This window comes from Myotis nattereri (assembly GCF_964212035.1).
Source record: "Myotis nattereri genome assembly, chromosome: X".
In the NCBI taxonomy this organism is placed as follows: domain Eukaryota; kingdom Metazoa; phylum Chordata; class Mammalia; order Chiroptera; family Vespertilionidae; genus Myotis; species Myotis nattereri.
In genome coordinates, this window is record NC_138078.1 from 102,813,040 (window position 1) to 102,836,623 (window position 23,584).

At 40.2% G+C, this 23,584-nt stretch overlaps 1 protein-coding gene across 2 annotated transcripts in view; it reads right to left on the reverse strand.

The window, feature by feature from the left end:
- TRPC5 (transient receptor potential cation channel subfamily C member 5) overlaps nucleotides 1-23,584 on the reverse strand; it is a gene marked incomplete at its 5' end in the record, with an annotated part of 332,647 nt that overhangs the window by 134,549 nt on the left and 174,514 nt on the right. For both annotated transcript variants that reach the window (XM_081115376.1, XM_081115377.1), the window contains one exon: nucleotides 1,541-2,062. In XM_081115376.1, coding sequence (XP_080971502.1) covers nucleotides 1,541-2,062 — 522 coding nt within the window. The remainder of the gene's footprint in view (nucleotides 1-1,540; nucleotides 2,063-23,584) is intronic.

The window sequence follows — 23,584 nt, forward strand, 5'->3', positions numbered from 1 at the left end:
GTCATATATTACTATATGACTACAATATAGTCATAATCTATTACCTACAATTTTAGTACAGAATCCGACCATACACCATGAAAATGAATAATAATAGCAGCTAATATTTATTGAATGCCTAATGTATGCTGAATATTGTGCACAAGTATAACATGTATTATTTTATTTAAACTTTATATTTCTCCAGGGAGGTGTTCCTGTTATTTTCCCCATTTTTTGGAAGAGAAAAGTGAGGTTCAGTAACTTCAGGCCTAGTGAAATAACTTAAAGTGATTAGTGGCAAGAAACAGGATAAGGAGAGTTGGATGGGTCTATCCATTTACTATCTCCCCCAATGCAGTCTTTTGATCTTCATGTTTCTCTTTTGTCATTTTATATCCCCTTCAAGGTTGTCCCTGCTACTCATTTTTGCCTCATTTCAAAGGCATAGCATTTTTTTTTCTTGTGTCAGATAAAGGGACCAGTGAGCATACAATGTGATTTGCCTCAGGGCTTGGTGGACCCATGAAAGGGTGGCACTGCCTGTTCCCCTTCAGATGGTAACCACTACTTGGTTCAACCTGTTTGAATCATCCTCCTGGTAGCATTGGAAGACAGATGAAAATGGACATTAATGTACTTCCTGTGCCACACTAGCACTTTCTCATTTATTTCCTATAATAGTCCTATGAAGTGGAGCAACTATTGTCATCTTCATCTTATAAATTAAAAAAATAATGTCCTGAAAATTTGAGTTTCTTCAGGTGAGTTGGAAATGCATCCTCAGTTGTTTTGGCTCTAAAGTCCCTGCCTTTTCTAGTGTACCATGCTGCCCCCAAATTGTTTGATTTGATGGCATAGAACAGCACCTGCTAGACTGTAAATGCAGCCAAGGTGGAAAACAAAGCCTTTAATTCTGTGTTCTGCTTGAACTGACCTCCCTCAAAGAGGTAAACTCTAAAAGTTAGAAGGTCATACCATAGGAGAGGTTGCTCTTGCTTTCCACAGCATTACACACTCCATCTTTCAACTGCATGTATCAGCCTTCTTGCTGAGGGGCTTCCAAAGACTTAGTTTTACCAACAATTACCAGCATCCATACAGTGAGACATTTGTAATCACTGCCCTCCACATCCAAGAATATAGGGCATGGTCCTTTGTTATGTTTTCTCATAGAAATTATCCTTCAGAGCACTTAACAATTATTTGTAATTATATGTTCACTTATGTTATCATTTACTTAATGTCTACCATAGCTTGTAAGCTCCATGAATACAGAGTATCTGGTTTTTGTATCCCGAACAGCTAAATAATAATTTGTTGAACTGATAAGCGCTTTCCCATCAAAGAGCTAGGTGATCAGTATTTTTCCTTACTTATCTGGCCAAAAAGAAAATATGCAGAGGCTGTATGTACCTTGGATAAGTGGGTCTGTTTCTTAGGCCTGTGTAACCATTTGTTTCTTAAAGGTCTAGTGGTAGAAAAATGCTAACTCTGTTCTACATACTCTGGACTCTGGAGGGATTAAGCTTCCCTGAAAACAGAGAAGGACTCAGCTTACCTCTTTCTGGTGGTATTTGATTGCTACCTTCAGCTTGGCCAGGTCATGGTACTTCTGAGGGTCAAGTTCTTCACTATGGTCATCTCGATGGTTGAGGATGATCTCCAATTCCCGGGAGCTACGAGCTTGGTCCAGTAGGTCTTTGGCAAAGAGCTTACACTGTTGGGAGAGCTCCTCATACTCAGCCTTGAACTCATTTTCTACCTTGCTGAGTTCTTTGAGCTCCCAGCCCAGGCGGAAAGCAGTTAGGATAGGGTCCTCACTTGATAAGGCAATGAGTGAGGGGCTTGCCAGAGCCTTATAGATGTTCAGACGGGAGCGGGAGTGGCGCAGGCTATCCACCTCTGAACTGGACACACACTCCACACAGTTGCAACGGATCTGGTGAGGCCGTGGAATAGTGACCCGTTTTTGGACAAGCAATTTGATGATTTCATAGTTGTTGGTGTGGGCAGCTAGCATTATGGGAGTGATGTCTGGTGTGAACTCAGAGAACTGGGTGTCCATCATCAGAGTAGGAACCTAGGTAAAATAAAACAAAAAGTATAAGAGCAAGATTTAGGATTGGAGAAAGAGGGAGCACAAGGCCTATCAAATATTAGTGATTTGGGAATTGGAGTTAACATTCCTTTGTCAATTCCCCTCCTTATCATAATGGCTATTTGTGGAATGCTTATTGTATTCCAAGCACTGTTCTAAATGCTTTACATTTATTTACTAATTTAATTCCACAACAACCTTTTGGGATATATATTTCCCTTAAATGAATAAGCTGAGGCACATAGAAGTTAAAAACATACCTAGGATTACACAGCTTTTAGTAGCAGAGCCAAGATTCAAACTCAGGCAATATGTCTTTAGATCTTCCCTCTTAAAATTATGCAACCACAATATGCCCAATTCTATAGAAGGCACAATGGGGATACAGAGAAGTAAAGGACATTTTTCCTGACCTTCTGGAACTGAGTTTGGTAGATCACAAACTTGGTGAGTAGGAGTACATGGTAGTTTGTGTTCATTTCCAAAGGGAGCAACAGAGATTGCAGGAATATTTTTTCATTGTTGACAGTGTTACAGATGTCCTCCATCTTCCCCTCCTTTGCTCCCCTCCACCAAGCCCTCACCTCACCCCAGGCCTTCACCCCAGTATATTCTGTGTCCATGGGCTATGCATATATGCATGCATATATGTTCTTTGGTTATTCATTGAAAGGCTAATGACAACCAGTAATTTTAAAGACCATGCCACTAAATCAAGCCCTGGTAGCTAAAGAGAAGATACCCTCAAATCATTACACTGACTTTGTATCTATATATATAAAAGCTTAAGCAACCAGCTGACCAGCCGACTGGCCAACCGGCTGGTAGCTATGATGTGCACTGACCACCAGGGGGCAGACGCTCAACCCAGGAGCTGCTGAATGACAGCAACTTTTCAGAGTGCCCTCTTGCATTCCAGGACCCCTTGGGGGATGTTGGACTGCTGGTTTCAGCCCGATCCCCACAGGCCAGGCCGAGGGATCCACCAGTGCACTGTGCACCAAGCCTATACTATATATATATATAGAACTTCAGGGGGCCAAAGACTAAAGCCAATGTTCCCTACAACTTCCTGCAGGTCCCAACAAGGGAGAGATAATCTGTTATTGTCAGGAAGAAGTAGTCTATAAATGAGGACCTCCAGGCTTAGGGAGGGACTACCAATAACAAAAGGACTTTTGATAAAATTGCCATGTCCATTATGTGATGCTTGGTGTAAATAGCAGGTACAGGCGAAAGGTATGGAGTTCTTTGGGTATTCAGGAGCATCTCTGGGTGAGTGCAGAAACTGGTCAATAAAGAAACAACTTTTCAACTTTAAATGTATTTTAGGACCCAGTTTGTTCGCAATCTAATAGTGAAACTTAGGCAGCTCACTAGACCCACAAAAGAGTCTCAGTATAACAGGATCTAGAGCTAGATAATAAGGAGGACCAGAATAATCCAAGAAGGCCTCATGGAGGTGTGGGGCTGAGTATTCAAAACATATGTAGGATTCCAGAAAGTAGTGAAATATTGATCTCAATACAAAGTGTGTTGAGCTGGGAGCTCAAGTGTAACTGGGGGAGAACGTGGATAATTGAGATTCTCACAGAATAGACAAATATTATTTTAATTTATAGCAGGAGTCCTCAAACTACGGCCCGCGGGCCACATGCAAATACAAATATTGTATTTGTTCCCGTTTTGTTTTTTTACTTCAAAATAAGATATGTGCAGTGTGCATAGGAATTTGTTCATAGTGTTTTTTTAAACTATAGTCCGGCCCTCCAACGGTCTGAGGGACAGTGAACTGGTCCCCTGTTTAAAAAGTTTGAGGACCCCTGATCTATAGTTTCTTTTTACTCTTGAATTTTTTAAAAACCCAGAATTTCTGGAGAACTGACAAAAAGATGAGTTACAGTTTTTCATCATCTTTACCTCCTTTCCACCTTGGATGGAAGATCCCCAAGCAGGGAAGTGGCCAGAAAAGAGGGAATAGGAAAAAGGTGGAAGAGAAATAGGGGGAGGAATGCGCAAGAAATCTGTTTCCTTCAGGGAGTGGTTGCATCAGCCTCTGAATAGTTGAGAGCTGGCTGCACATTGGTCATCAATGGCCTGGATTGAGCAGCAAGTAAACATTGTTAAACATTTATAGAGAGCAGCTACAAATGAGACAGCAGGAAGTGAGCAACTGGCTCATAAAGTAAATTGGACACAGGACAGAATAATCTCAGCAATTAACATAAGCCTACAGGCTAAGGAAGAAGTAGGTCTGAGTGGGCCTGGTAATGAAAATAAATACCACAACCAGCATAAAGCCTAGAGTTGGGAGAGATGCTAAGTGAACCATGTATCACAGTTGGCCCAGGAAGAAAGAAGCTTACATCTGGGAACCTGCCAGTTATCAGTGGGCAGGGTCATTCCTCAATCTCTGTCAAGATTTAGAGGCAGGAAGTGGGAGGTGGAGAAAAAATAGTTTGTAGCACAGGATTCCCTGGGTTAGATTGGAGGTATGTGTTTGCTTCTTACCACGATGTTCTTCCTGCCCTTTCTCTCCACTTCCATGCTCTTTCTGTTTTTCCTACTCTTTTATTTCCTTCTTTCCTTCTTTCTATATCAATGCTGCCAGGCCTGTCCAAGACACACAGTAGTACTTGTGAATATTGCTTAGCCCCACTTGCGTCATAAAGCTGAAAGGTTGCTGTCTATGCTTAGAATATGAAATGCTTTTTGGAACCACCCGATTCCATTGTCTTTGACTTAGTACTTAACAAGGAGTCTTTGATTCTCCTTTTAGCTTTCTGGGTATATGACACCAAAGATGAAAACTTTTCAAAAGAAAACTGGCCCACAATGACCAACCCAGACTCCCTTTTCTCCTTCTGGCAGCCTTATCATTCACAGGTTGCCATACCTAATTCAGTCATTCTTTCTGTGTGTACATCCTTGTGGGATCCCTGTATGGAATGGTCTACCTCATAGCTCTTCCAGCAAAGGGTCATTGTAAGCCCTGGCTCCTTCAATAGCTCCTTGTCTTAACTTGATCCCACCCCTTGCAGACCACCCAGTTGTTGTGGGCACTAGGTTACACCCAATATCTTGTTGTTCTCTAATTATGTTGCATGTATCTTTTTTGCTTCTTCATTAGGGTTGTGAGTTATTTGGAGGAAGAGCTGTCTTAGTCTGTTTGTGTTTTCCCCCATAGTGTCCAGCACACTACAAGACACAGCAGGCACTCTGCAAAAGGGAATTAAGTATCCAAATATCAAATTAAGAAATTGACTCTACTTTACAAACCTGGTTCCTACAATTTGAGTCAGTGTGAGCTAGTGTCCTTGGGTTTTTCCTTCCCATGCCCAGCTGAGAAGGTAAACATTCCAAGACTCTAATGAGGATTAGAAGACTGGCTCTATAGGGAATACCCTGACATCACAAAAATTTGGGACAGTCCCTGCCTGTCATTTTCACAATTCTATTGCTTCAAAATGGAGACTCTTCTACCCTCTTCTTCTACCTCTATTCACCCTGCTGCTTTTCCCTTCCTAGACTGTGCAGGAAATATGGATTATCATGAAGATACCCTGATAAAGAAAGAGAGATTCTATAGTGAAGGTCAGAGATTTCTGTTAATAATCAGGACTTAATAATATGGTTAACATCAGGGGCCAAAAAGTAAATAGAAAAAAGAAATGAAGACTAGGTTTGGGGGCACATGCATAATTTTAATGAGTAAATTATAGGAACTGGTGAACTGTAGAGCACATACCTTCTCAAGAGGGGCATCTTCTGTTCAGCTTCTCGTTATAAGCACAAATGAGGGCCACAGTGTTGCCATTTTTCAAGATAAATCAGAAATATGGATTTGGGGGAAGAATTTTTAAAGATTTAAATGTTGCCTCAAAAAAGTTAGAGAAAGTGTGCAGGCTCGACAAAATACATATATGAGGGAATTAAGGCTTGAGTGAACCAATTTGTGACCTTTGAGCTAGCATATAAGTTGTGAGACTAATAAAAGAATGTGAGAGGAAGCTGGACATTTAGGCAGGAGCCAAATTATCAAAGGTGTTCTTTGCCATGCTAAGGAACTTAATGTTATTTTTTGCCACAGTGAACTGCTGAAGAATTTTAATCAGAAGAGGTGCATAGTTAAACAAGTGTTTTAAAAAGATCAATTAGCTAAAGTGTGGTGAATTGGCAGTGGTAAATGTGCTTCTAATTTTTAATAAGCAGCTTTCCACACACAAAAAAATCTTGATTTATAGTGTTTGGCAATTTCTGTGGTGTAAATATTCCCACTGTGGCCAATTTCAAGTTACCAATATAACATCATGGAACATAGAATTTGGAAGAGATAAACAACCAGTTCTCATCAGCTAGTGTAAGCCAGCGCCAGCACACCATTGGATGAGTTTCAGAAGGATATGACTAGTTAAAATATATCACTAGTGTAGATGAAGAGATGGTGAGATCTTAAACAGTAATTCTAGAGATACACAGAAAATAATAGGTTTAAAACATTCATTGGATGTGTCAGGTAGTATTGGATGTGTCAATACACCAGGAGAAATAAATCAAGGAGGTCAGGTTTCTCGATTGCATGTCTAGTTGATTGTGGTGTTACCAACAGATAGTGAATATAGGAGGAAGAGCAAGTTTAGGGTTTTTAAAAAGTTCAGTTCTGGACACATTAAATTTCAAGTACCTATTGGGACAGTAGTAGGAAATTGTGTAGCTCTAACATGAGTCTCGAAGGAAATTTCAGGACTAAAAATGTGGATGTGAGAGTCTTTAGCCTGTAATAGTTGAAACCAAGACAATGGATGGGATCAGTCTCTGCCTGCCCCAGCCTCCCCATAGTTGGGCTTGCTGATCTACCCCAAGGACTCAGTCCTGCCCCAATTTCCAAAGCAACCGAGGCTTGAAGTACGAAGCACTCAATTGGCCATCCTCAGCCTCCTTTATTCCATATTTCAATCATTGGGGATTTGCATTTGGGCACTCTCCTTGTTCTGTTAGTTTTTGAATCCAAGCTTCTTCTCCACCTTAGCCCTAGTTTGTAAAACAAGATTCTCCCTGGATCTCTAGTCTGAATTTCTTTTCGTATAATGGGCCTAATAGCCCAGGCCTGGTATATTTTCTGGATTACCTGTGCCTTTGATCATCTTTGAGTTATTTTTTTTTCTTTTTTTTATTGCTTAAAGTATTACAAAGGGTATTACATATGTGTCCATTTTATCACCCCGCCCTAGACAGTCCCCTAGCCTCCCCTATCCCCCAGTGTCTTATGTCCATTGGTTATGCTTATATGCATGCATACAAGTCCTTTAGTTGATCTCTTACCCCCCTACCTCCTGCCCCCCAACCCTCCCCTGCCTTCCTGCTGCAGTTTGACAATCTGTTTGAGGCTGCTCTGCCTCTGTATCTATTATTGTTCAAAAGTTTATAATGGTCTCTATTATCCATGAATGAGTGAGATCATGTGGTATTTTTCCTTCATTGACTGGCTTATTTCACTTAGCATAATGCTCTCCAGTTCCATCCATGACGTTGCAAATGGTAAGAGTTCCTTCCTTTTTACAGCAGCATAGTATTCCATCGTGTAGATGTACCACAGTTTTCTAATCCATTCATCTACTGATGGGCACTTAGGCTGTTTCCAGATCTTAGCTATGGTGAATTGTGCTGCTATGAACATAGGGGTGCATATATCCTTTCTGATTGGTGTTTCTGGTTTCTTGGGATATATTCCTAGAAGTGGGATCACAGGGTCAAATGGGAGTTCCATTTTCAGTTTTTTAAGGAAACTCCATACTGTCTTCCATAGTGGCTGCACCAGTCTGCATTCCCACCAGCAGTGCACAAGTGATCCTTTTTCTCCACATCCTCTCCAGCACTTGTCGTTTGTTGATTTGTTGATGATAGCCAGTCTGACAGGTGTGAGATGATACCTCATTGTTGTTTTGATTTGCATCTCTCGGATGATTAGTGACTTTGAGCATGTTTTCATATGTCTCTTGGCTTTCTGAATGTCCTCTTTTGAAAGGTGTCTATTTAGGTCCTTTGCCCACTTTTTGATTGGATTGTTTATCTTCCTTTTGTTGAGTTGTATGAGTTCCCTATAAATTTTGGAGATTAGGCCCTTATCAGATATGACATTGGCAAATATGTTTTCCCACACAGTGGGTTTTCTTGTTGTTTTGTTGATGGTTTCTTTTGCTGTGCAGAAGCTTTTTATTTTGATGAAGTCCCATTTGTTTATTTTCTCTTTAGTTTCAAGTGCCCTAGGAGCTGTGTCAGTGAAGAAATTGCTTCGGCATATGTCTGAGATTTTGTTGCCTTTGGATTCTTCTAGAATTTTTATGGTTTCCTGTCGTACATTTAAGTCCTTTATCCATTTTGAGTTTATTTTTGTGTATGGTGTAAGTTGGTGGTCTAGTTTCATTTTCTTGCATATATCTGTCCAATTTTCCCAACACCATTTATTGAAGAGACTATCTTGGCTCCATTGTATGTTCTTGCCTCCTTTGTCAAATATTAATTGAGCATATTGGTTCGGGCCGATTTCTGGGCTCTCTATTCTATTCCATTGATCTATATGCCTATTCTTGTGCCAGTACCAGGCAGTTTTGAGAACAGTGGCTTTGTAATACAACTTGATATCTGGTATTGAGATCCCACCTACTTTGTTCTTTTTCAGGATTGCTGCAGCTATTCGGGGTCTTTTTTTATTCCAGATGAATTTTTGGAGAGTTCGTTCTATATCTCTGAAGTATGCCGTTGGTATTTTAATGGGAAGTGCGTTGAATTTATAGATTGCTTTGGGTAGTATGGACATTTTAATGATGTTGATTCTACCAATCCATGAACACGGTATGTTCTTCCATCTGTTTATGTCTTCCTCTATATCTTTTTTCAACGTCCTGTAGTTTTCTGAGTAGAGGTCTTTTACCTCTTTAGTTAAGTTGATTCCTAGGTAGCTTAATTTTTTTGGTGCAATGGTAAACGGGATTGCTTTTATAATCTCTCTTTCTGAAAGTTCACTACTGGTGTATAGAAATGCCTCAGATTTCTTGGGGTTAATTTTGTATCCTGCTACATTGCCAAATTCATGTATTAAGTCTAGTAGCTTTTGGATGGAGTCTCTGGGGTTTTGTATGTATAATATCATGTCGTCTGCAAATAAGGACAGTTTTACTTCCTCTTTTCCAATTTGGATGCCTTTTATTTCTTCTTCTTGCCGAATTGCAATGGCTAACACTTCCAGTACTATGTTGAACAGGAGTGGTGAGAGGGGGCATCCCTGTCTTGTTCCTGTTCTTAGGGGAAATGGTGTTAGTTTTTGCCCATTGAGTATGATGTTGGCTGTGGGCCTGTCATATATGGCTTTTATTATGTTGAGGTATGATCCTTCTACTCCCACCTTGCTGAGAGTTTTTATCAAAAATGGGTGTTGAATTTTGTCAAATGCTTTTTCTGCATCAATTGATATGACCATGTGGTTTTTTTCTTTCAGTTTGTTTATGTGATGTATCACGTTTATTGATTTGCGGATATTGTACCATCCTTGCATCCCTGGGATAAATCCTACTTGGTCATGGTGTATGATCTTTCTGATGTACTGCTGGATCCGATTTGCTAAGATTTTGTTGAGGATTTTGGCATCTATGTTCATGAGGGATATTGGCCTGTAGTTCTCTTTCATTGTGTTGTCTTTACCTGGTTTTGGTATTAGGGTGATGCTGGCTTCATAGAATGAGCTTGGAAGTGTTCCTTCCTCTTGAATTTTTTGTAGTAGTCTGAGGAGGATAGGTTTTAGTTCTTCCTTGAATGTTTGGTAAAACTCCCCTGTGAAGCCGTCTGGTCCTGGGCTTTTGTTTGATGGAAGCTTTTTGATGACTGCTTCAATTTCTTCCATAGTTATTGGCCTGTTGAGATTTTTAGATTCTTCCTGATTGAGTTTTGGAATGTTGTATTTTTCTAGGAATTTGTCCATTTCCTCCAGGTTGTCTAGTTTGTTGGAGTAGAGCAGTCCATAGTATTTTTTAATGATCATTTGTATTTCTGTGGGGTCTGTTGTTATTTCGCCTCTATCGTTTCTGATTTTGTTTATTTGGGTCCTCTCTCTTTGCTTCTTGGTGAGTCTGGCTAGAGGTTTGTCAATCTTGTTTATCCTTTCAAAGAACCAGCTCTTGGTTTCATTGATTTTCTGTATTGTTTTTTTGGTCTCTATGTCATTTATTTCTGCTCTAATCTTTATTATTTCCTTCCTTCTGCTCACTCTGGGGTTTTCTTGTTGCTCTCTTTCTAATTCTTTGAGTTGTAGAGTTAGATGATTTACTACCATGTTTTCTTGTTTTTTGAGATAGGCCTGTAGAGCTATAAACTTCCCTCTCAAGACTGCTTTCATTGTGTCCCATAGGTTTTGGATTGTTGTGTTTTCATTGTCATTAGTTTCCAGAATGTTTTTAATTTCTTCTTTGATCTCATTGGTAACCCAATCAATATTTAATAGCATGCTATTCAGCTTCCAGGTGTTTGAGTATTTTTGGTTGTTTTTATTGTAGTTTATTTCTAATATTATGCCATCGTGGTCTGTGAAGATGCTTTTTATGATTTCAATCTTCTTGAATTTGGGGATACTTTGCTTGTGACCCAATATATGGTCTATTTTTGAATATGTCTTATGAGCATTTGAGTAGTATGTATATTCCCTGGCTTTGGGGTGGAGTGTTCTGAAGATGTCTATTAAGTCCATCTGATCTAGTGAGTCATTTAGGATTGCTGTATCTTTGCTGATTGTTTGTCTAGAGGGCTTATCCAGTGCTGTCAGTGGTGTATTAAAGTCCCCTACTATGATTGTATTGTTGTCGATCTCTCCTTTGATATCTTCCAGGAGTTTTTTTATGAATTTGGGTGCTCCTGCATTGGGTGCATATATGTTTACCAGAGTTATATCTTCTTGTTGTATTGATCCCTTTAGTATTATGAAGTGGCCTTCCTTATCTCTTGTTATGGCCTTCACTTTGAGGTCTATTTTGTCCGATATAAGTATTGCTACCCCAGCTTTCTTTTCCTTTCCATTTGCCTGAAAGATATTTTTCCATCCTTTCACTTTCAGTCTGTGTGAGTCCCTTCTAATGAGGTGGGTTTCTTGTAGACAGCAGATGTATGGGTCATGTTTTTTTATCCATTCAGCCACTCGATGTCTTTTGTTTGGAGCATTTAGTCCGTTTACGTTTAAAGTTATTATTGAAAGGTACTTGTTTGTAGCCATTTCTGTTTTTGTGTGGCTGTTTTCTTTCTGAGCTTTTTATTTCTTATTTTTATACCAGTCCCTTTAGCATTCCTTGCATTGCTGGCTTGGTGGTGATAAACTCCCTTAGCCTTTTTTTGTCTGTGAAGCTTCTTATTTCCCCTTCAAGTTTGAATGATAGCCTTGCTGGATAGAGTATTCTTGGATTCAGTCCTTTGCTTTGCATCACTTTGTAAATTTCAGTCCATTCTTTTCTGGCCTGATGTGTTTCTGTTGAGAAATCATTTGACAATCTAATGGGAGAGCCCTTGTATGTAACTTTCCGTCTCTCTCTTGCAGCCTGTAAGATTCTCTCTTTGTCCTGAACATTTGCCATGGTAATTATGATGTGTCTTGGTGTGGGTCTTTTCGGGTTCACCTTGTTTGGGACTCTCTGGGCATGTGTGACTTTTTTCTTCCCCACCTCAGGGAAGTTTTCTGATATTATTTCTTCTAATAGGTTTTCTAATCCTTGTTCATCCTTTTGTTGTTCTGGTACTCCTATTATTCGTATGTTGTTTCGTTTCATGTTGTCCCAAAGCTCCCTTAGGCTCTCCTCCTGTCTTTTAATTTTTTTCTCCAATTGCAGTACATTTTGGGTGTGTTTTGCTTCCTTGTCTTCTAATTCACTAATTCGGTCCTCCGCTTCTCCTAGTCTACTGTTGATACTTTCAATGGAGTTTTTCATTGCAGCTATATCACTCTTCATTTCTTCTTGGGTCTTACTTAAGTTGTTAATTTTTTCATCTGTTTCTTCTAGCTTCTTCCATATGTTATCGATTTTTTCATCTGTTTCGTCTTGCTTCTTGCAGAGGTTGTCGATTTTTTCCTCCATCCGGTTTATGCACTCTAGGACCCTTATTCTGAATTCTTTTTCTGTCATGTTGCATGCCTCTGTATTACTTAGCTGCTTTTCTGGAGAGTCCTCCTTCTCTTTCCTTTGGGGGTTTCTTTGTCTACCCATGTTTGATCTCACTGACATATCTAGACGTTGAGTCGTTCAGTGGTTGCTCCCTTGGTGGCAGTGACTCCTTGATCTGTGGTTGCTCTTCGGGCGGTTGCGGTAGCAGCTGCTCTTCAGTTGGCAGCAGCTCCTCTGGTGGGTTCTGTTCACAGCTGTGGTGGCTCTTCTGGCTGGTGGGCGAGGTTTCACGTACAGCTGCTGTTCCTCGGCAGAGGGTGTGTTGCTCAGGAGGTTGCTGTTGCTTGGACCTGCTGCGTTGATTTAAAGGCACAAAATACAACACAACAAGGCACCACGTACCAGGCACTATACACAAATATATTCACGATATTAATAACCCCAAATAAAGGTGATCACCCGAATTAAGAGAATTAGGGAACAAGGAAGAAGAAAGAGAAAAAGATAAAAGAGAAAAAGAAAAGTAGGGACCAAAAAAAAAGGAGTGCAAAAATGAAATTTGGAAAAAGAAGGGGGGAAAATAAAAGCGAGAAAAGAAAAGAAAAAAAAAAAAGAGCGAAAAGAGAGAATGAAGTGGAAGAGAGGAAGAGACTTTTTATATGAGGAGAATACTCCTATAGAACAGCCATTAATCCCAACAAATTCCAGCAACAGCTCCCTGGAGATGAATGCAAACTAGAAACAACCAATAATATAACGGTGAAAATAGAATGGAGAACACTAATCCCAAAATAAAATAAAGAGAAAATAAAATGGCACTTTTAAAAATGGTAAAATGGTAGCAGTAGTAATACTGGTTAAAAATAAGAAGGTAGTAATTAAAAGGGTAAAATCAGGTGATGGAAAAAGAAGAAAAGAAAAAAAAAAAAAGAAAAGAAAAAAAAAAGAAGAAAAAAAAAAAAAAGAAAAAAAATTGGTTTCTTAGTTAAAAGGTGGAAAAAAAAATTGCAGTAGTGAAGGTCCCTTGGTTCTTCTATTCTTCAGTGTGGCTCGCCTTAGACCTGCCAGGTATCCAGGAGAGTGTTGAATTTCCCTGCGATACACTGTTCCTCTGTGTTGTAAACCACAGTCCTTATTTTAAAGCAGACCGCTTTTGTTTCCCAGACTGCCTTATTTTGTGTTTAGCAAAGAGTCAGTTTGTGGGTCAGCCTCTGGGTGGCAGTGTTTTGGGGTTGGCCTCTGAGGCTGTAGGGCCTTTCTGTCCAGTGGAAGTTCACTGCCCAGAGCTGGCTGCGTAATAGTTAGTTACCAGCGCTGTGTTGTTGCTGGGATTGAAAATCCCTCTATAGGCCAGACCCTGTTAACTCCCAGGGACTGATCAGGTTATTTTAATCCTTGATCTTGTACAGGGTGGAATCTGGGTGTGGCTGTGCTCCTTGCCTGGGGGCTGGGGGGAGGAGTCTCACTCTCCGGAGAGAATGGCTGCCCCAGTCCTGTGCTCGGGGGTGTCTCAGCACTCAATTCGCCGCCACCTCTCCCGGCTCCCACTCTCTCCTCAGTCTCTCCCCAGATTCCACTCCTCCGCACACTCTCCCTCTCTTCAGCACAGGTGAGTGTCTGTATCCGAAATGTCCCATGAACAGGATTCAGTGAAAACAATCAAACAAACGCCGGCCGCGGAAACGGGGAAGGCTCGGTTTCTGTAAGCTTCTTCTCTTACCGGCACTGCATGGTCTGGTCAGCTCTTCAGGCTGCCCCCTTTAGGCTCAGTCCTCTGTGATCACAGCACTGAGCTCTCAATTCCCCCGGCGGCGCCAGGAATCCCGCGGTTCTCCTTTCCCCCGTCAGGGGCTGTGCCTGTCCCAAGGGACGCGGCTGCCGCGCGGTCTCCCTCTGACTCTCTGGGTTCAGAGGTCTGGCAAACTTTCCTGCCCAAATCCCTGGTTTTTTTTCATCTTTGAGTTATTTTATAGCTTTGTTAATGATAATGTAAATATTTCTTGTCTGTGCATCTATTTGTAAATTTTTCAGCATTCCTGATGGCCTATATCAGGGGCCAACAAACTTTTTATTGTGAAAAGTAAGATGGTAGCCTGGCTGGCATGGCTCAGTGGTTGAGCATTGACCCATGAACCAGGAGGTCACCATTGGATTCCCTATTAGAGCATATGCCTGGGTTGCAGGCTCAATCTCCAGTGTTGGTCATGCAGTAGGCAGCCGATCAATGATTCTATCTCATCATTGATGTTTCTATCCCTCTCACCCTCGTTCTTCCTCTCTGAAATAAATAAAAATATATTTGAAAAATAAGATAGTAAATATATTACGATTTGTGGACAATACAATCCTGCCATTGTAGCAGGGAAACAGCGATAGGTATTATGTAAATGAATGGGTATGGCTGTACTTCATAAAATTTTATTTACAAAAACATGTGACAGGCTGTATTTGACTTTTAGGCTATAGGTGATAGACCCCTGACCTCCTCATTCCCTCACTAATCAATGAGTTAAACAAAAATTTTGACATGTGTTCACTTGAATTTGTATACAGATCATGATTTAACCATTTAAAAATTATGCTTTAATAGCCATTTGTGTTCAGATTGAGGTCAGGTGGAAAATTCAATTTTATTATTTTCTCATCAAGTTTTGCTTTCTAACTCCAAAATTATACTGCATGATCTTGTGCTTCCCATTAAAATTCTGCTTTTAAAAAAGAAAAAAATGTGTACATAATTTATATTGAAAGAACAAAATGGATAAAACTTCTCTGGGGATAATGTCACAATACATGCCCGATGTTTTTAAAAAGTCAAAATTGATATATAAAAATCAATAATGTATATAACAATAGCTACCATTATTACCCTTTGTAACAAGGATAAAAATAACATTAATAGCTACTAATTATAGAGAACTTTCCATATGCCAGGCACCAGGCTATGGTATCTCATTTAGTCCTCCCTTTGTTTCTATGGTATAAACATAGTAATTATCCCCAGTTTACATCTGAGGACACTCACCCATAGAAAAACTAAGTGCCTTGCCCAAGGTCTCATGTCTAGGAAGTACAATGGAGAGAACTTGAACCCAGGCAGTTTGGCTCCAAAGCCTGTACTGTTAGCCAGTGTGCTGCCTCACTCCCAACTAGTGAAAGACCAAATTTTTGATTTATTATATCAATAAATAAATATACAATCATAACATTTAATATTCATACATATTATAATTATGTGCTACAGGTTTTATTGAGTAATAATAAATCTCATCAACTAATATTCTTCCTTAAACCCAGATAAATGTTATGGAGCATTACTCAAGATTTGGGAGACCACAAAGCCATTCTTTTTTTTTTTAAAAAATATATATATATATATTTCTTTATTGATTTCAGAGAGGAAGGAAGAGGGAGAGAGAGATAGAAACATCAATGATAAGAGAGACTCATTGATTGGCTGCCTCCTGCACGCCCCCTACTGGGGATCAAGCCCGAATCCCGGGCATGTGCCCCTGGCCGGAATTGAACCTGGGACCCTTCAGGCTGATGCTCTATCCAACTGAGCCAAACAGGCTAAGACAACCATTCTTGATTTTTTATCAAATAGGGTCACTTAATTTTTCAAAAGACAGGAGCTAAGTCTATGAGAAAATAATACATGGCTAACGCCATAGGTTGTCAGAGTTTATACTTTCAGGGAAACTGGAAAAGGCATTTTTCTCAAAATGTATGGTGGGGGGTGGAGAAAAGGGAAGGAAATCAATACACCAAGAAATTACACTTGGTTCATATTATCTACAACTCTGCTTCTAAAGAAACCTGATAGATGAACCAATTTGATTTAATTTTAAAATTTGCAATGACTTGGGCCATAGCCACTAAAGAATACATTGCCTCTATCTCCCTGGGGCTTTGCATTCAGGCCTTAATGAGTTTGCTCCTGGATCACCCTAGGTCTTCCTGTTATAAAGCTAGCACTATATTCTAGAGTCCTTCTGGATTAATGAGCACAGGACAGAGTTGCTGGGCTCTAAGTTAATCATATAAAACACTGGCAGTACAGTGAACAGAGAGCTTGAGTTAGTTCTTCATATTTTCAGCTAAATTCCATTGCCAGAGGACACAACAGAGGAATAGGTGATGCTCCACTTTCCCCACTCTCAGGACTGACTAGAGCTTTTACAAGGTTATTGTTCTCAAGTGGCCCAAATGATACATTCATTTCCATTAACCTCATCACTGGACACAATCTGCTAACTGGAATTTTTATGAACCCTTAGGCAGGCATCCTAAGTTCATCACAGACTTCTGAAATTAAACCCTCCAATGGACAGTCCCATATCAGGAGCTACCTCATTCATATCCACAATGCTGTCTGGTTATAGGCTAACCTATCCAACTGTCACTTCCTCATAGAACTGGCGCCACAGTATCATGCCAAAATAAATCTCCTATTTTATGACTGGATTTAGTGAAATTGCAATATTTTCACATGCTGGGCCTCCTCTTCTCTACCCTAACATGCAGATAAAATCAATGCTCAATCTTTTCAGCAATTCAAGGGACTGTTGGAAAGGAAACTTCATTTTTCTGTATTACTCAGAAATGAAGAACACCTGCATCTAATCACATCATCTTACCAGCCACCCACTCTGCCTTACCTATAGATCAGCTGGCTAGTAGTAGCGATGCAGGAGCAGCCATTGGCATCAGATGGGAAATAATGTTTCCCAGACTCTGGTAAAAACAGAACCTTCCGAATTAAGATTTGGTGTACCATCTGAGCTTATGTCAAAGCCATTTGTGTTCAGATGCAGCAAGTTCAAAAATCAGTAAATCAGAAGGTGTGGGTTATTATGGATGTGGAAAAAATGCCAGAAGTAAAGTTATGGTCATTGTGTCTCTAGCACTGCATAGAGCAGTGATGGCGAACCTTTTGAGCTCGGCGTGTCAGCATTTTGAAAAACCCTAACTTAACTCTGGTGCCGTGTCACATATAGACATTTTTTGATATTTGCAACCACAGTAAAGCAAAGATGTATATTTTTGATATTTATTTTATATATTTAAATGCCATTTAACAAAGAAAAATCAACCAAAAAAATGAGTTCGCGTATCACCTCTGACACGCGTGTCATAGGTTCGCCATCACTGGCTTAGAGTAATGGATCCCTGATCTGCTGGTGTGAGTGTAGTTTGCTTTGCAGGTAGCTCTATGGTGGTGCTTGGTACAAATAGCTCTTTAGGAAAGGCATTATTCTTAGTTTATTTTTATGTCATCATGTAATTTTTAAATTAAATTTCTCTTGTATATTGTTTTACTGGAAAGAGGATGCTACCAAGCTGATTTAGAGTATTCTGTGTCACTGCTCATCATGTGACTAGTATGAGTTCAGGTTGCATGATAAAGGTTTCTGATCAGGGCTGAAAATCCAGATGCAGAAACCGTGGGGATCAACCAGGGCACAGGACCATGTAAGGGCCAGGATAACCAGATTGATATGAACTATATGATAAGATTCAATACAAATAAACATTTATTATTTTCTAATTTCTCTAGTAGACACTGATTTTGTTAGAAGCAATTCTACCAGCAAAACAAAATCAGAATGAATAAAGAGGGCCTTTCATGCAAAAAGAGGAGTTGATACCCTTAATTTGCTTTTAGTAGTTTATACCCATACAATTGAAAAGTATATTTATTGCCATACAATGAAAATTGATAGGTATTATTGGGAGTCCCAGTTTAGGTCTAGAAGAGCTTAGGTGATAAAAATTAGGCTCAGTTGGTTTTCAGAATGTAAAGGTAAATTTTAACAGGTGATTCTCCCCGCCCCCCGCCGGCCACTATCTAGCTTTTTAATTCTATGAGTTCCAAAATTTTCAACTGTGTTTCACACTTCTTCTTTTTTTCCCTTTATTGATTAAGGTATTGCATATGTGTGCTTACCCCCTCCATTGCCCTTCCACCCCTCACTCATACCCTGACTCCCCTGCTGTCTGTATCCATTGGTTAGGCCTATATGCATGCATACAAGTCCTTTGGTTGAGAATGCAGAAAAGGAGAAGGAAAGGGGAAAGGGGAAAAGAGCATGGCAAGATCAAGTGGCCAGGCACTTCTCGTGATTTCTGGGAAGGCCACAACAAAGTAAAACAAAAGAAACTTGAGAATCAATCTGTACCAAAATATTCAGCAAAGGAATTTTGAAGCCTATATACAGGAGGGTATATAACACCTTGGACCCACACCCAACTTGCTCTTCAGATTATCTGAGAGCCCATCTGCGCCTCATAAGCCAGATGTACAAGTTTGCTTGCTTGCTTTGCTTTTTCAGTAAAGGCGCATACTTTAACTGCTTTAATAAATTGGCTTTTCTCAATGCACTCAGGGTCTCTGTATAAATTCATTTATATGAGAAGACAAGGATTGAGGATGGGGACAGCTTTCTCCCACTGACTCAGGGGGTTGTCCAGTAACACCTCCCTGGTGTTAGTGAGAGGTGCCTATAACACCTGAGATTAACTGGGCCTAGATTCAAAACTAGAGTTTAGCGGCTCTTTGCTGACAGAGGCCCTTCATGTACTCTGCATTCTTGAGAGAATCATAGACTGAACTTTCAACCCCCTGTCTGTTTATGTTTTCTGAATCAACTACTGCAGGGAAGTTTCTTGTCCCCTCATCACCATACTACCACTTAAGCAATAGACTGTGATACACCCTGACCAATTAGAACTGCACAGATTGTAATTATCATCAACCAATCCATGCTGATTAGACTTGAAGTCCTCATTTGCATGATGGGAACCTGGGCAGAAACTTCCTCCATAAAAGATGGCCTCTCCTTTGTCTCTGCAGAGCACTGTTCTACTTTTACCTGAGGCTGCATCATCCCAGTTTGCAAACTGTTTGCTTGAAGAAAGTCTCTTTTGTCCCTCCGATACTTTTTAGTGAATTTTTGTTGACATGGGGCAGGAAGCATGTTTTATTCGTTTGTACTGCTGGAAGCACCCTGGGAGAATTTTGTGTTTAGGCTCTCCCTGCTGAACTCCCCACCTGGGATTTCTGAGTGGCTTCTCTGAAAAACACTCATGCAACAAGGAGTCCTTCATTCTGAAGTAGAGTTTGGCTAGAAATGAAAAGCCTTTTAGAAAAGAAGCTTGAATCTGGACAATGCCAAGCAGTTTAAGTTCACCTAGCACAGACATGTCAGGAGGACTCATTTCAAGAAATTTTCTTTAGCAGAAAACAGGATTTAAATGTCTCTGTGGCCTTGACAGCACACATCATGATGATCGATTGATTTTTCAGAACACAACAATCAGGATTATATTAGTGGGTCATAACAATAAATGGGTCACATTTAATAAATACATTTAACCTTTGGTTGACAGGAAAAATAGTGTAAGCCATTTTGTGATTGAAGCGATGCCTATCATATTGACATTGTCAGTGGTAAGCAAATTCTTTTTAAACACAATCTTTGACAAGCAAAAATCTGACACACTGATGTGTGTATAATGTTCTGCATTTACTTATATATTTTCACTCTATTGCATTTTGAAAGGACAAACTCAAGAAAAGTGCCCGCCTCCCACCATAATTTCTTCCTCTCTCTGACATTACTTCTAATTGTATTGTTTTGAACTGGCAGCTGCATTGTCAATAGTGCTTCTCAAGCAGAATGCCTTTTGTTCTTGTCAGAACAGACTAACTATTAAAGGAAAGAAGCAGGAGCTTGGTTGCTTCTGGCTGGAGATGGGAGAAGGAAGAGCTACTTTGGGCCTTTAACCCTACTGTTTCTGTCTTTTGCTTGTCTTTTTCTAGTATGCTCCCAGGCTAAGGGTGTGGGCTGCTGTCTCCCCAGAGAAAGGTAAGCTAGGCGTTGATCATTGCTGAATTAGGAAAACATGGGGTGCCTTGTCCTTATTTCTCTGAAGGCAAACATGCCCCAAATCTGAAACTTGAAATTTCAGAGACATTTTAAATGTAAGGATGACCTTTTAATCACTTGCAAAACATTCCATCCTCTCTGGAAGACACATGTAACCAGATACCTTAGAGTTTCAATGAAGTCTTTCACTCTGCAGTACCTTTTCAGGAATGCAGGGCAGGGCTAATAGAAAGGAGGAGAAGGGGCTGGTGTTCCCAATGAAATTCACTACCGCTTAATTTTCTTCTTTATATTCAATGAATAGGGGATAAGAATCTCAGATTGATGAAAAGTTGCAAGAGTGGTAGTGTTTGAGGCCCCCAGATATTTGATTATTCCACCCCCAATTTCTGGTGGGGGAGGAAACAAACCCAGGTCTTGGAAGGCTCCATAGATGCATAGGATTGTTTGTCTATGTCGAAAAGAGCAGCTAAGATGATTAGGTATGCAAGAAGGAGGCTTAGCTTCCAGAAAATTCTTCTGCACCTGTGGTCTTATAAAACCATTCATTTATAAACTTGAGACTCTGTGGAAGCCCCAGACATACATTTGAGAATTCAGGGCAACTGACACTTGCACAGAATTGCTGTGGGACTTCTTTCATACCCTGCCAAGGTTCCATCAAGTTAACATTGAGGTGTTTAACTTTTTCAGAGGCTAAAGGTTAATACCTCTTGGATTGATTGCAGTGACAGGAGAATGGGCTAAATTGCTACTATGCTTCATCTAATTCTGATGATTCGGTGATTAAGTGGACCACAGCCAAACAGATATCCACCAGAACTCCAGGGGTTTTATTCTAGAAATGTATCAATGACACCATTGCCTGTGGAGTTATTAGTGAACTCCCCTGTGGTTTTATTAAATACTAGAGCTTTGTATTCTTTCCTCTCTAGTAAGCCAATTAGGTGGCTGACATGGTACCTATTTAATGTGGGTTTATAAAGTAATTATAGAATAATTTTAAAACATTGTTCATTTCCTCACAGCATTCCTGTGAGGTTATTTAGTGTTCTTCCTTTGCTTTCAAATGGTAAGAGGTTAAGCTATATAGAGGTTGAGTAGTTTGCCTAAGGCTACATAACAGTTGAGAGATGGAGTCAACATGAGAACTCCATTCTCAGATTTTGTCCATGATATCATGTGCCTCAGCTGATATACATATTACAAAATTGCAAGGTTGAAAGAGACCTTGGAGATGACATAGTCCAACCTCATAATAGATATTTAACTCTTTTGTAAACACTCCTGCCCAATGGCCATTCTGCCTCTGTTCAAACATTTCCTGTGGTTATATGCCATTTCATTTCTTTCCACTGCTGAGATTACTGTTTTGAAATTGGGTGGTCACATTTTATTCTTCCCATTCAAACACTAACACTACTCAGCACCTTCAGACTGCTCTCTTTAGCATGAAACTCTTTATTAAAAATTCTTTCCTGAACAGTAATGTGGCATGCAGCAGGCAATGAGAATTTACTCCTTCCTATTTTTTGACTCCATCTTTGTGGTAGTGGCAGCCATGGGCACAGTTGGTTTAGTAGCCAACATGGAGTTCTTTGTCCATGCCCAGGAGCTACATACACCCAAGGTGTCTGGCCATTAGACAGTGGCCCAGATCAAGGCTCATGGAGGGCATTGCCCCAGAAGATAAAATGGTACTCCTGGAAGATACTCCTTTAGAGGATGAGACTTCCCTTGGCCAGTGTCAGGCGGAGGCCTTGACCATGCTGGAAGTAGCTGGCCATCTGCTTAGAGGTAGAGTCCATGGTACCCTGGCCTATGCTGGGAAAGTGAGAAGTCAGACTCCCAGAGTGGCCAAAAAGAAGGAAAAAGGGGGATAAAGAGAGGAGGAGTAGACAGTTATGAACTGTGTCAAGAGACAGGTATAGTACCATTGCTTCATTAATGTTGTACCCCTTTTGACAAGAAGAAAGGCACCAGTTCTAACTCTTAAGTCATTTTTCATACTAGTTTTCTTTAATGAAGACAATTGATCCTGTCAAAAAATGAATAAGAATAAGTATAAGGAGGAGGAGGAGGAGGAGGAGGAGGAGGAGGAGGAGGACGAGGACGAGGAGGAGGAGGAGGAGGAGGGAGGGGGAGGAAAAGGAGGAGAAAGAAGGAAAAGCATACTTTCCTATTTTATTTTTATTTTATTTTTTTAAAATATATTTTATTGATTTTTTTACAGAGAGGAAGGAAGAGGGATAGAGAGTCAGAAACATCGATGAGAGAGAAACACCGATCAGCTGCCTCCTGCACACCCCTCACTGGGGATGTGCCCGCAACCAAGGTACATGCCCTTGACCGGAATCGAACCTGGGACCCTTGAGTCCGCAGGCCGACACTCTATCGGCTGAGCCAAACCGATTAGGGCATACTTTCCTATTTTATAGTTAATTACTCTAGGTGTAAGGTGGTTCATCTGATCATTCATCTGATCAGCTTATGGATGCTGGCCTTAAGGGTCTTTCAGGAAATATTTTAGCCTGGTTCCAAAGAAGGAGTTAAGGATTGAGTGCTAGATTAGTGTTGAGTCTGGCTACTGGGTTTTGTTCTCCAATCTTGAAAACCAAGGGGGATAGAAATGATATTACCAGTTGAATAATTTAGTTGAATATATGAATTCAGGCTTCCTTCTTGGTACTTTAAATGAAAAAGTGGGGGAAACGACCAAAGAAGAATTATTTCTATTTAAAGAAAAACTCGCTCATTTAAGTTATTTCTCCCAAATAAGATTTATGGCATTTTCTCCCAAGTAAGTTCTAGGACCCAGAGAACATTTTCCATTCTGATCAGATAAGCTATTACTCCCCAAAACTTAGCACCGACAGCAGAATATTGCAAGCCCACTGTGTCCTGCTTCCTGGTTTACAAATGGAAACCTGCTAATCATGGCAGTTTCAACAGGGAAGGCAGAAAAGTAATGACGCCAAGGCCAAACCAGGGCCAATCACTGTGTACACCCTTAGTAGTCCAAGGGAAGGCGATTTAGTTAGTAAAAGCTGTGAATTATGACCACATCAATATCACAAATAAATGTTTCAGATCCAAGGCCAAGGGCTATTGGTTAAATATGTTCAGCTTTTAGACACAGATATATTTTTTAGGGGACACATTTTCATCTCTCCTACCTCAACTGCACTAACCTGGAGCCAAAGCTATTGTCATTTAGATACTCATGTGTCCTTCCTTGCTTGGGTCTCTAGATCCCTGCCATCTAATGAGAGGCTTGATTCATGGGGTTTGTAAGTCTTTTGGGGTACCATGGGAATGAGAAACCTTGCCTTGGGTTTTGTTTAAAGTAAATAAAAGCTCCTTAAAATAACAAATATATGACTGAAAGAAGGTTTGTATATCTTTATAATGCCTTTTCTGTCCACCCAGAGTTGAAGTAGAGAAAATTACTTAGGTAATAATCCTTTAAGATGAAG